The sequence below is a fragment of the Bubalus bubalis genome, chromosome 1 (genome assembly GCF_019923935.1).
Source record: "Bubalus bubalis isolate 160015118507 breed Murrah chromosome 1, NDDB_SH_1, whole genome shotgun sequence".
Lineage (NCBI taxonomy): Eukaryota > Metazoa > Chordata > Mammalia > Artiodactyla > Bovidae > Bubalus > Bubalus bubalis.
Genome location: NC_059157.1, coordinates 164,403,868 through 164,418,083, shown reverse-complemented (window position 1 = coordinate 164,418,083; position 14,216 = coordinate 164,403,868). Strand labels below are relative to the sequence as shown.

General features: G+C 38.4%; 1 protein-coding gene across 1 annotated transcript in view; it reads left to right on the top strand.

The window, feature by feature from the left end:
• Window positions 1-2,365: 2,365 nt before the first annotated feature.
• Window positions 2,366-14,216, top strand: part of CPB1 (carboxypeptidase B1) — a 36,596-nt gene continuing 24,745 nt past the window's right edge. Inside the window, exons 1-3 of the mRNA XM_006063130.4 lie at window positions 2,366-2,505; window positions 2,615-2,690; window positions 12,490-12,614. Coding sequence (XP_006063192.3) covers window positions 2,435-2,505; window positions 2,615-2,690; window positions 12,490-12,614 — 272 coding nt within the window. The 5' untranslated portion in view covers window positions 2,366-2,434. The remainder of the gene's footprint in view (window positions 2,506-2,614; window positions 2,691-12,489; window positions 12,615-14,216) is intronic.

The window sequence follows — 14,216 nt, the reverse complement described above, 5'->3', positions numbered from 1 at the left end:
GGGAGGGGGATTCAGGATGGGGAACACATGTACACCTGTGGCGGATTCATGTCAATGTATGGCAAAACCAATACAATATTATAAAGTAATTAGCTTTGAATTAAAATAGATAAATTTATATTAAAATAAGTAAATAAAAAAATTTTTTAAAAAGACATTGTGATGGTTGTATGAAATTAGAGAAATACATCAATGGAACACAATATGAAGTCCAGAAATTACCCCGCACATATATGGCCAAATGAATTTGACAGACACCAACTGTAATTCAATGGGGAAAGAAAAGCCTTCTCAACAAACAGTACTGTATCTACTGGTTATCATATTTTTTTAAAATGTGTTGATCCACACTTTACATCATGCATAATGACCTAAACCACAAAACTCTTATAAGAAAACACAGGCAAATATGTTTGAGGTCTTGGGATAGCCAAAGATTTCTTGGGAAAATGTAAAAAACACAAATTATAAAAAAATAATAATTATAATAAAAAGGCAAACAGCCCATTTCTTTTATTTTTTTAGCCCATTTCTTTTAAAAGGCAAAAGATTTCAATAGATGCTTCACAAATAGGATTTACAAATGGCCAAAAAAAATCATGACAAGATGTTTAACTTCATCAGCATCAAGGAAATACAAATTAAAACCACAGTTAGATATCACTGCACACTCACTAAAATTACCAAAATTAAAGACTAATACTACCAAAACATTGGAGAGAATGCAGAGTAACTGGATGCTAGTGGAAGCTTAAAATGATACAACCACTGAGGAAAAATGTTTTTCAGAATCTTAAGAGTTTGAAACCCTCACCTACATTATTATTTAGCAATTCCATTCTTAAATTAGGGGCTTTAAACAGTGGCAAAGTATCCGCCTGCCAATCCAGGAGATATAAGAGACATGGGTTCAATCCCTGAGTTAGGAAGATCCCCTAGAGGACGGCATGACAATCTACTCCAGTATTTTTGCCTGGAGAACCTCATGGACAGAGGAGCTTGTCCAGGGGGTCGCAAAAGAGTCAGACATGAGGGAAGTGACTTTGCACACAGCACATTCTTCAATAGCTATGTAACCTATCCCCCGCAAAATGAAAACACATGCCTACAGAAAGACTTGCATACAAGGTTTATTGCAGATTAATTCATAATAATACAAAATTGGAAACAATACAAATATCCACCAACAGGAAAATAAACTGCAATGTACAATAAAATATAACTTGCTAATAAAAAGGAAGAAAACAATAATAAAAACAAAACACTAATGAATTTCAAAAACATTATCACGAATGAAAGAAACCAGACACAAAGAAATGTATACCATATGATCTCATTTATATCAAGTTTTAGTATAGACAAAATTAATACACAAAGCTAGAAATAGGAATAGTGTAACCTGAGGGGAGTACAGAAATAGATTGAAAAGATGCTCAAAGGAACTTCTTGCTGCTGAGTCCCTTCAGTCGTGTCCGACTCTGTGCGACCCACAGACGGCAGCCCACCAGGATGCCCCGTCCCTGGGATTCTCCAGGCAAGAACACTGGAGTGGGTTGCCATTTCCTTCTCCAATGCATGAAAGTGAAAAGTGAAAGTGAAGTCGCTGAGTTGTGTCTGACTCCTAGCAACCCCATGGACTGCAGCCTACCAGGCTCCTCTGTCCATGGGATTTTCCAGGCAAGAGTACTGGAGTGGGTTGCCATTGCCTTCTCCAAGGAACTTCTTAGGGTGATGAAAATGTTCCATACCTTGACTGGGATACTGGGATGTTTATTACATGGGTATATACATTTTTCAAAACTCACCAAACTTTATATTTAAATCTATAGAATTTGTTGTATGTACTTCTCAAATCAAAAAAAAAAAAAGGCTACAAAATAAATTTTATTTAAAACTTCTTGGGACTTCCCTAGTGGTTCAGCAGTAAACAAAAAATCCAATGAATGGAATTCATTCTGCCAATGAAGGGACATGGGTTGGATCCCTGGTCCAGGAAGATCCCACATGCTTCAGGGCAACTAAGCCTGTGTGCCACAACTGAAGCTGGAGTGCCTACATCCTGTGCTCCACAACAAGAGAGTAGCCCCAACTCGCTGCAACTACAGAAAGCCTGCACACAGCAACAAAGACCCAATGTATTCAGAAATAATAAAATTAAAATAGTATTTTATAAAAAAAAAAATGTAAAAAGCTCCTTTCCTCCAGATATTCAAGGTCTGACATCCAAATTAGATAGGCTGAAGTTCATATTATTTGCTCTGTTTCCACAGGTGTTGGGAGAGATAGACTTCTAGACTTTACACAGCTACCAAGGCAACAATGCTAGGAAAACCATTAATCAAGATCTGACAGTGCCTATCTGCAATCAGAACACAGAGAACACCCCGGATTATAAAAGCAGGTGAAACCTACCTAAAAGACCTAGTCAGGCACAATGTTGGCGTTCCTGATTCTCGTGACCATGACCCTAGCATCTGCTCATCATTCTGGTGAGCACTTTGAAGGGTGAGTAGCCTACGGCTTAAATTAGCAAATCCTTCCTTGTTAACCAAAAAATTTGAACACATTACCCAATTTTTAATGTTCTCTTCTTCTTCTGTATCTCATTGTTCAGTGACAAGGTGTTCCGTGTCCATGTTGAAGATGAAAATCACATCAGCTTACTCCATGAGTTGGCCAGCACCAGGCAGGTAAATGCCAATCTATGCTTATAGGTTTCCTATAACAATATGTTAAAAATCTTAGATTATTTTTTAAAATCTTAAGATTGCACTGTGATTCCATTAAGGGAAAAATGACATGAAATATTAACTACCTCACTTTTGTAGCAAGAAATAAAAACTTGAAAAACATTTAGTGCCACCATGCCTTCTTTGTCTGCCTAAATTCGATTGCCATAAGCCCTACAGGATTATAAATCTAGGGTAACTTTTTAAAGAGCTGCCTGAGCATGACAACTGGATGAGTCAAAATTGTTGCAAAGGTCAAAGAACATCTTATGTATAGCAACTTCCCTTCTAAGTCAAAAGAGAAAAATGATCAACTTGGATATTACAGAAAAACTGGGCTTTGGTCCAACTTGAAAGTCATTTCCACATCCCATGTATCATCTGTTCTCTTTGATTTTCTTTCATTCCAAATCAAACAGCTTGAGTTTTCATGACCTTGATTCAGGCCCTCTTAATGATAGGACTTGAAGCGGGTAAAAATGATAAAAAGTCATGAGTGATTTTTACTTTACTATTAAGAAACCAAAATCTCTAGGCTACTTTATTTTTTTTTATTTACTGTATTATGGGATTAAAACTGATATTTTAAATTATATATATATATATAAGTGCATGTGTGTGTATATATATATATTAGTGTATGTATATATATATATTAGTGTATATATATGTGTGTGTATGTATATATATTGGAGAAGGCAATGGCACCCCAGTCCAGTACTCTTGCCTGGAAAATTCCATGGACAGAGGAGCCTGGTAGGCTGCAGACCATGGGGTCGCGAAGAGTCGGACAGGACTGAGCGAATTTACTTTCACTTTTCACTTTCATGCATTGGAGAAGGAAATGGCAACCCACTCCAGTGTTCTTGCCTGGAGAATCCCAGGGACGGGGGAGCCTGGTGGGCCGCCATCTATGGGGTCGCACAGAGTCAGACACGACTGAAGCAACTTAGCAGCAGCAGCAGCAGTATATATATATATATATATATATATATATATATATAAGTGGCAGGGAGCTATTGTAGACCATTAATAGTTTACTTGATCCAATGCTGTCTTTTCATTAATATAAAAACCAAAACATTCTATCAGTTCCTAAGTATCTATCTATACATCCATTATCTTTCTATAGTTATCTTTTTAGCTTTTAAGATGTGGAGGGGGAAAAAAAGTAGAGAGTGTCACAAACTGAAACAGATTCAGAAAGTTAGATCTGAAAGAGGATTTAAAGTCATCTATTGCAGGCTTTCACTTAAATTTGAACTTTTTTGGTAGAAATAGCATCTCTGGTTGCTAGCCCTAATAAAACCTGTTTGAGTACTTCCAAGGATAGTAGGAATACTTCTTTTTCAAAGTAGCATTTGCCTTACAAACCATTCAAACCATTACACTGAGCTGAAAACTACCTTAACCGTGACCCACTGGACCTAGCTGAGTCAAACACTGTCTCACTTCTGAGATTTATCAATACTCTTGGCACGGGTTTACAGACTCTTGGTCCTTCTGGTCACTTCTGGACATAGCTCAATCTTTCTGTCTATATTTCTTTTTTTTTTAAATGTAGCTCTCAGAATGGACAATGGACCTCCAGGTGTACTCTGATTAATACATAGTGTGGGGCCACTGTCTGCTTTCATTTGTAAAGCAGACACTTACTAATGGGGTATAAAATTCTTTTTACAGCTTGAACAGTTAGAAGGCTCTTAGCTTATAGTAAACCTAATTCCGATCAAAGCTATCAGGGTATTTTTTTCTCATATGCATCACCCTCTCACATGAAGCAAGGTATTCTTCCTTCTATACTTGCCTAACTGATGTTTTAACCTAAATGCAGGATTTTATTATATATTTAGTCGGTTAAAAATTATCTTTATTGCATACTGAGACAGTTTTAAAAATGAATTCACTCAGGGAAATAATTTGCCCTAACTTCACATCACCAACAAGCTTGATAAACCTGTCTTCTTAACTTTTACCTTTGTCATGGATAGAGTAAAAATATTAAGTAAAGGGTCAGTACAGAATTAGAGGCATCTTCCATGATTCATTCTTTCAATATCTATTTATCAAGAGTCTCCAGTATGCCAGATGCAGTGTTAAGTAAGCACTGAAAGTGACTGATAAATCAACGCATCTCAGATGAGTTTTCTCTCCTATCCATGTTACTGTGGTGTTACCTACAGCTAACACTGTGCTTTCCCGCTTATAAAGAAGAATGTAAATGTAGAGACTTGGTCAAACATTTTGCTAAGATCCCAATTCAGCACTCTGGCAGGCTAGTGTTTTCTTTCAATCATCACATGAAGTTAATTGGGCTTGACTTACTCTTGCTGTACACCGTGCTGGCTCCCAAGGATCACGGCTCCCTTTTCTGAGCATTCACAACCCATCTGCTTCCAGTTAACTTTGTTAGTATCTATGTCGGGCCCTGGGAGATCCTGCTTCTGAGATTTACCTGTCTTCTTGTTTATGAAATCCAAGACATGCCCCCTCCACTTTTCAGCGATCCCGTCAAGCTCTGATTCCTCTAAGATTGCTGAGAAAAAGTTTGCAGTCACATCCTCTGCCTTTTTAGTTACCTAAAATTCAGCATTTTCTAGTAGTCAAGAGCAGAGAATCTGGACTCAGATTTCCTGGGTTCAATTCCTGACTCTACGACTTGCTAGCTGGACCTTGGATGCCTCTCTGGGTGTCAACCATGTCATGTGTCAAATAAGGAGAATAAGAGCATCTACCTTACAGAATTTTGTGAGATTTAAAAGAACTAATATAAGTAAAGCACTTGGAAAGAATTTACATAGTAAAAACTATGTGTATGTTATTATAAGCACCATGAGATCCAGGATTCTGAATGTAATACTTGACCAGTATAATCCCTTCTCTCCTTATCTACCCTGGGCCTCAAAGTTCTCTTTCCACAGAAAGTATTTCTACTAAAATCTTAACATGTGAAAAATTATTTACTTAGGGTAATTTCATCTTTAGAAATTTCATCTTTAGAAGTAGGAAAAAATAAGAGATTGTGTAACTCCTTAGAAAAGACAAAAGCCACACAAGAGTTAAAAAAGGTTACTTCGTCTCTTCAGCTGCAAACATTATGCTTTAGCTCCAAGAGACAGCATGTTTCTTCTTTATTCGTTCTATTTTCAATATGATTGAAAAAAAGGTTTTACTCTTCTTAGTAATCTTGCAAGTATAGCATATTCTGGACTGTAGCCTTCCTGATAAAATCATTACAAGGGCATCTAGTCTTTGTATTCATCCTTGGCCATGTGTCCTTCCTCCCAGCTTTTGAACATGTCCTTTTAAAAGTTGAATGTATTGAAGAGACCTGTGACCACACTGGATTTTAGTAGCCTCCCTCTTTTTATATTTAATTGTTTAATAAAGGTTTTATTTTACCTCCTTGTTTCTTTATTAGAGGCATTCACCACAAAACCTATCCCCTTCTCTCTATACTTTTTCCTGAATTCTGTTTTTCTAGCTTCAGGTACACAACCAAAGTAACATTGTTACAGTCTTCTAATGTTCCATCACTCCTATTATACTTGTAAGTTCCTCCCCACTGTCTGGAACTAGACCTAGAGTAGAAGTTATCGCCTCTTCCAACAAGAAAGGAAAATTTCATCAAGATAAATGAAGAATTAATCCTATGCTGAATTTACAGTCAAACACAATGTGAAGAAACAACTATGTGTAAATATGTGAAGAATAGAAATTCTCCAACATAATTATTAATTTGTTTGCATGTCCTTCTTATTCCCAAAAGAATTTAGGGTGAATACACTACTTTATTTTGCTTTTGCACTGGTTTTGTACCACATTTTAGGATGGACTCTTTGGTTATTAGCCAGATGGATGGTTTAGTTGACATTCTCACAGTGCTATCACTTAAAGTTATTCCTTTATCTTCCAACAAATATTCTTTATGGTTCTTTGTTACTCAGATACACGGATTTATAAATTTATAACCTCAATCTGTGTATCTGTGTGTGTGTATGTGCTCAATTGCTCAGCCATGTCTGACTGTGGCCCCACAGACTGCAGCCCATCAGACTACTCTGCCCACGGAATTTTTCAGGCAAGAATACTGGAATGGGTTACCATTTCCCACTCCAGGGGATCTTCCCAACCCAGGGATTGAACCTGTGTCTTTTGTGTCTCCTGCATTGGCAGGTGGATTCTTTACCACTAGTGGCAACTCCTTAACTTATAATTCAATTCCCCACAGTTCAGATCATATATTTTGCTCTACTTCCATATTATAAACATAGATCTCACTCACAAAGTGTTGTTAATTATTGAAATGCTTTATTTGTGCTAATGCTTTATTATTTGTAACCATACTTAATGCATTATAAACATCTTTGGGGCTATATAATCTTCCTGATTTTTGGCTCAGTGTCTCTTAAGAAGCACTGGTTACTAAGCCCAGGTCTCTTTGTGCTAATATTTTAAGTTTATTTGTGCTAATGCTTTATTATTTGTAACCATACTTAATGCATTATAAACATCTTTGGGGCTATATAATCTTCCTGATTTTTGGCTCAGTGTCTCTTAAGAAGCACTGGTTACTAAGCCCAGGTCTCTTTGTGCTGATATTTTAAGTTTATTATTTATAACCATGCTGCTAAACTAAGTCACTTCAGTCGTGTCCGACTCTGTGTGACCCCATAGATGGCAGCCCACCAGGCTCCCCTATCCCTGGGATTCTCCAGGCAAGAACACTGGAGTGCGTTGCCATTTCCTTCTCCAATGCATGAAAGTGAAAAGTGAAAGTGAAGTCGCTCAGTCGTGTCTGACTCTTCGCGACCCCATGGACTGCAGCCTACCAGGCTCCTCCATCCATGGGATTTTCCAGGCAAGAGTACTGGAGTGGGGTGCCATTGCCTTCTCCATTTGTAACCATACTTAATGCATTATAAACATCTTTGGGGCTATAATCTTCCTGATTTTTGGCTCAGTGTCTCTTAAGAAGCACTGATTACTAAGCCCAGGTTAGTAAGTCTCCATCATATTTATAGGACTCCATAGTGTTGGATGTCAGTATGTTTGCTGACCAATTTTCTCCTTACCAAACTGAAGGTTTTAAGGGACCTCAGGTTAGGTCAGCAAGTACTTTGTCAAACATGTTTATGAGATTTCTCTATCCCATTTGTAATACATATATATTTTTTTATATGTGTGTGTATGTATCAGTTCAGTTCAGTTCAGTCACTCAGTTGTGTCCGACTCTTTGTGACCCCATGAATTGCAGCATGCCAGGCCTCCCTGTCCATCACCAACTCCCAGAGTTCACTCAAACTCACATCCATCAAGTTGGTGATGCCATCCAGCCATCTCATCCTCTGTTGTCCCTTTCTCCTCCTGCTCCCAATCCCTCTCAGCATCAGAGTCTTTTCCAATCAGTCAACTCTTCTCATGAGGTGGCCAAAGTACTGGAGTTTCAGCTTTAGCATCATTCCTTCCAAAGAACACCCAGGACCAATCTCCTTTAGGATGGACTGGTTGGATCTCCTTGCAGTCCAAGGGACTCTCAAGAGTCTTCTCCAACACCACAGTTCTAAAGCATCAATTCTTCGGTGCTCAGCTTTCTTCACAGTCCAACTGTCACATCCATGCTATATATATACAGACACCAATATTTGGCAGAGCCAAGACAGATGGACAAGAGGTTAAAAGATTAGGAAAGGCAACTTTCAATTTAATATCAAAAAGAAAACTATCTATAAGGCAATTAGGCTGTTCTGAAGCAGTACTAGACATATTCAAGATTGTATTAGAACCATCACCAAGAATGTTGTGCTACTCTAGGTTGAAAGCTAATATCTTAATATAGGTTCTTCCAGACCAGATCCTTAAACAAAGATTCAATGGCAGATTTCACTTGGAAAGTATAGGGAGCCTGGGTAGAGAAGTGAGGAGTGATGCAGAGAAGGGAGGGCAGCCAACAGAAGGGACACTACAAAGTCGGCTAGCATAGAGGATGACTAGAGCTTCATCCTACAGAGAAACTCTAGGAAAGGGTGCAAACCACACACTTCAAAATTATCCCACCTGAGAAGTGAGAGAATTGGAATGTTTAGACACTTACTTTCTAGGGTCATGGATTAAGCAATTCTCTGGAAAGTGCTTCTTTGGCAGCTCCTGCCTGCTGTGAGCTGTTAGGCCTTTTCCAGTTCTGGGAGAGCTTTCAAGCACAGATATGTAGATCTTGGCAGTGAAGAGTCTCCTGAGCAACACTAAAAGGTCCCAGGGTTGTGCGAGTAGGGCACTGTCTAATTGCCTACATGTGCTTGGACAACTTTATGTTCTTTACCAATTCTAAACCTCTGTGTCTGTAACCAAGAAGCACCTCCCTCTTCCATCCCACCATGGAATGACAGATATTTATGAAGAACACACATTCACAGTTAACTTTTTGGTATCGTTTATTTTTTTATTTCGGCTGTATTGGGTCTTCATTGCTGCATGGGCTTTCTCTAGTTGCGTTTAGTCGGGGCTACTCTAGTTGCAGAGCACGAGTTTCTTATTGCTGTGGCTTCTCTTGCTGACAAGCACAGCCTCTAGGGCACATGCGCTTCAGTAATTGTGGCTCATGAGCTCAGTAGTTGAGGTTCCTGGGTTCCAGAGCACAGGCTCAGTAGTTGTGGTGCATGAGCTTAGTTGCCCTGGGGCATGGGGGACCTTTGAGGATCAGGGATCGAACCCCCTGTTTCCTGAATTGGCAGGAGGATTCTCATTCTCCAGAGAAGCCCCAGAGTTAACTTCTAAAAACTTCTCCTATAATGTGCTTGTCTTCATGGCCCTTCTTTCTACAGTCCTGGCTAACTAGAATTCATCACCAGCTCTTGCTTTCTCTATCTTTATCATGATAAGCTTTTATCCTTCTTTCACTATCTTTTAACCTCTCATCTTTATCTTCTCATCACATTCTGTAGCCAATCCTTATCAAATTATCAATACTCTCTCCATTCAGCAACTTAATGACAACCACACTCACTCTCTTTCTTCCGAAATCCCTCTGTGTAATCCTAATGTCCCAACTCCCACTGTGCTGACATTCCCTATGACCCTGACTCATGATTTAGCATCCTCTAGACATCTGCAGTAGCTGGAAAACTACCAGGACAGGAGATAGGCAACTGGGTTCTCCACAGGCATATCTAAAATTGAGTCATCTTAATATCTTACATCATCAGTTTCTATTTAACAACCTCTAAGTCTGCCCAAACTCCCAAGTTCCAAAGCAACAATCCTAAATATCACCACCTGCCACATCTCTAGCCTGAGATTAGCTCATAAATATCTGAACAGGTACTGGGGAGACAAAGAGCAGAGAATGATCCAATGTCAGGGTCACCTTAGGCTTCTAGGCCTTTATTCAGCTCAAGGAAAGAACAGAAAATCAGAGACCTGTTAGAGGCAGGATGTCCTTGGTTAATATTTTCCCAAGGTAAAAAGGAGATTGGAAACCACACATCCACAAAGAAAAACATCAGAATTATCAAATATGTCATCCTATCTTTGTGCATAATTGCCTCTAAAATCTCCCCATGTTTGATTTGCTCATGAGTGTGTTCCTAGTCTCAGGTGCAGAGCCTAGCACATAGTTGTTTTTATTGTTGTTTTTCAGTCACTCAGTCATGTCTGACTCTTTGCGACCCCATGGACAGCAGCACATCAGACTTTCCTGTCCTTCACTACTTCCCAGAGTTTGCCCAAACTCATGTCCACTGGGTCAGTGATACCATCCAACCATCTCATTCTCTCTCATCCCCTTCTCCTCCTGCTTTCAATCTTTCCCAGCATCAGAGTCTTTTCTAATGAGTCAGTTCTTTGCATCAGGTGGCCAAAATGTTGGAGCTTCAGCTTCACCATCGGTCCTTCCAACGAATATTCAGGACTGATTTCCTTTAGGATAGATAGGTTGGATCTCCTCGCAGTCCAAGGGAGTCTCAAGAGTCTTCTCCAACACCACAGTTCAAAAGATTCAATTCTTTGGTGCTCAACCTTCTTTATACTGTTCATGGGGTTCTCAAGGCAAGAATACTGAAGTGGTTTGCCATTCCCTTCTCCAGTCAGATTTTTGGGAGAAATATCAATAACCTCAGATATGCAGATGACACCACACTTATGGCAGAAAGTGAAGAACTAAAGAGTCTCTTGATGAAAGTGAAAGAGGAGAGTGAAAAAGTTGGCTTAAAGCTCAACATTCAGAAACCTAAGATCATGGCATCTAGTCCCATCACTTCATGGCAAATAGATATGGAAACAGTGGCTGACTTTATTTTGGGGGGCTCTAAAATCACTGCAGATGGTGATTGCAGCCATGAAATTAAAAGACGCTTACTCCTTGAAAGGAAAGTTATGACCAACCTAGAAAGCATATTAAAAAGAAGAGACATTACTTGCCAACAAAAGTTCGTTTATTCAAGGAAAGGCTATGGTTTTTCCACTAGTCATGTAAGGATGTGAGAGTTGGACTGTAAAGAAAGCTGAGAGCCAAAGAATTGATTCTTTTGAACTGTGATGTTGGAGAAGACTCTTGAGAGTCCCTTGGACTGCAAGGAGATCCAACCTGTCCATCCTAAAGGAAATTAGTCCTAAATATTCATTGGAAGGACTGATGTTGAAGCTGAAACTCCAATACTTTGGCCACCTGATGTGAAGAGCTGAATCCTTGGAAAACACCCTGATGCTGGGAAAGATTGAAGGTAGGAGAAGAAGGGGACAACAGAGGATGAGATGGTTGGATGGCATCACTGACTCAATGGACATGCGTTTGAGTAAATTCCGGGAGTTGGTTATGGACAGGGAGGCCTGGCGTGCTGCAGTCTATGGGGTCTTCTATTGAGTCAGACATTGACTAAGCCACTGAACTGAACTGAACTGAACTTTATAGTCCAACTCTCATATCCATATATGACTACTGGAAAAACCATAGCTTTGACTATACAGACCTTTGTGTAATGTCTCTGCTTTTTATTATGCTGTCTAGGTTGGTCATAGCTTTTCTTCCAAGGAGCAAACATCTTTTAATTTCATGGCTGCAGTCACCATCCACAGTGCTTTTGGAGCCCAAGAAAATAAAATCTGTCACATAGTAGGTCCTCAGTGATTGTTGACAAATAATTGAACAAATGAAAATGTCAGCACACTATTGGATTCTTGAGACTATCTTGTTTCTGTCCATGGTGCCAAGATGACCACTGTGGAAAGTTACAATTTTCCTCCCTGATGGATCCTCCATAGGTCAGGGATGCTCTGGTTCCTACATTAATGTGATCTGTATGGCACTGAGTTCCAAGAGAAACTCATAAAATGAATTCATTAAAAAGTAAAAGGGAAAGCTTCATTTCTATTAAATTTTGGGCTCCAGGTAATTCAGCATCATTCATTTATCACATATATCCATTACCACAAACACTGCTATCACCAATAAGCAACTGTTCTAGAAAATCAATAAAGAGAAAAGAGCAGTTATAGAATATTGCAATCAACTACCATTATGGGAGATAATCATAGCCTCTTCATGCTTGTTGACAATTAATGCTATGTATGTATGTGTGTGTAAACACTTTTATTGACATCCAACTACTTGCTCCCAACTTTTGTCCACTCAAATAAAGGTGATGTTTATAAGAGATTTCATGGATAATTTGATTCATAATAATCCACTGGATTAGTGTGCTCACTAGTGATGATTCACCCATTGAATTATTGGTGTCCAATATAATATGTCTTATTCCTTATTCAGATGGATTTCTGGAAACCAGATTCGGTCACACAAGTCACACCTCACAGTACAGTGGACTTCCGTGTTAAAGCAGAAGATACTGTCGCTGTGGAAGACTTTCTGGGGCAGAACGGACTACGATATGAGTAAGCTTATGTTTTATGGTTATGAAAACTCTCTGTCATGTATGCTCTCACCCCAGGAAGATAACAATAAGACCAAGACAATGGCCTCCTCAGGGCCCCACACAAAGGTCACAGCAGAGCTGGCCCTGAATTTCAAGTCTTATGACATTAGGCCTGAGAGACTTCATGTTGAGTTATTGCTCTAATAAAAACAGGCTTGGCTCTAGAATCCCAAATTTTTAGCCAGATATTTGACCTGATCCTAGTTTTCAATGTTCTCCTAAGTGAAGGCAGTTGTCCATCTGTTGATCCAACAAATAGATAGTGAGCGCCAATCTATCATATAATAAAGGCTGGGGAAAAAGATAGGACTCACCCCCTTTAATAGATGTCAAGAAGAGTGAAGAGCTAGAGATGCAGGGGAATAAATAAAGCTGAAGGATCACAGGGGGCCACACTAGGAAAGGAGCCTTCAGCTGATAATTAAAAGACTGATGCAAAACTAATACAATTATGTAAAGTTTAAAAATAAAATAAAAAAATAAAATAAAATTAGCATTTAAGGCAAAAAAAATAAAAATAAAATAAAAGTGTATGAAACTTAAGGGAAAATTTCCCCATCCAAAAAAAAAAAAAAAATGACTAAGGCCTTTTATTAAAGAATTATTAAATTAAAAAAAAAAAAAGACAGATGAGTTAGCCAGACAAGACAAGGAAAAAAATGACACTCTAGGCAGAGAACAGACTTGATGCTTAGACTTAGAACTTCCCTCCATCTTCATTTGAGGGAAGGTGGAAATAACTAAACTAAATGACTAAAGTAGAAAAATTCAACTTTAGTCTTTAGTCTAAAGCAGAGTTTTTCCTCCAAAGAGTGGGTCAGCAAGGAGCAAAGAGACAGTCTCCAGCTCCAGTTCTGAACCACCAAATATTTACCCAACAATCCCCAACCACAAGCACAAGTCTCCATTACATTTTGAGAAACTGACCTACATAATTTTAACAAAAATTTTCTATTATTTTTTACATCTTAAAAATATATACTAGTATTTATGCCAGTAAAGATATCAAAATTATCACCTGTAAAATTTTCACCTCCATCAGGAGAAGTGGTGAAGCATAATGTAACAAGTAAATGCTTTGGGAAAAAAATACACAAGACTGAAATCCTGAGTCTGCAACTTCCTGGCTGTGTGACATTGGATAATTTGCTTAACCTTTCTGAGCTTCAGTTTCTTTGTCTTTATAAAGAAAGGATACTTAGAATTGTATTTCATGAAGTGAAGATAAATATAATACCACTTTCAAAGGGCTGTTGTGAAGATGAAACTAAACAATATATAAATAAATTTTAACTGACATTGTTATTGCTGTGAATGCTGTTATTTTACTATTTGTACTACTGTATAAAAAGGGACATATACATTTTCTAAAGGTCAATAAAAACTGTTTTGTTTAACCCTATTATCATACTTCACACAGCTTAGCTATCTGCTTCGGCCTGAGGGAAGTGTCAAAATATGACCGTAAAAATTGACTATCTTTTTAAAAGGAAGATATAACACAGTAAGTTTTGAAATGTGATTGAGATTCATGTCTGTGATATTTTGCTCTTTTCATTAC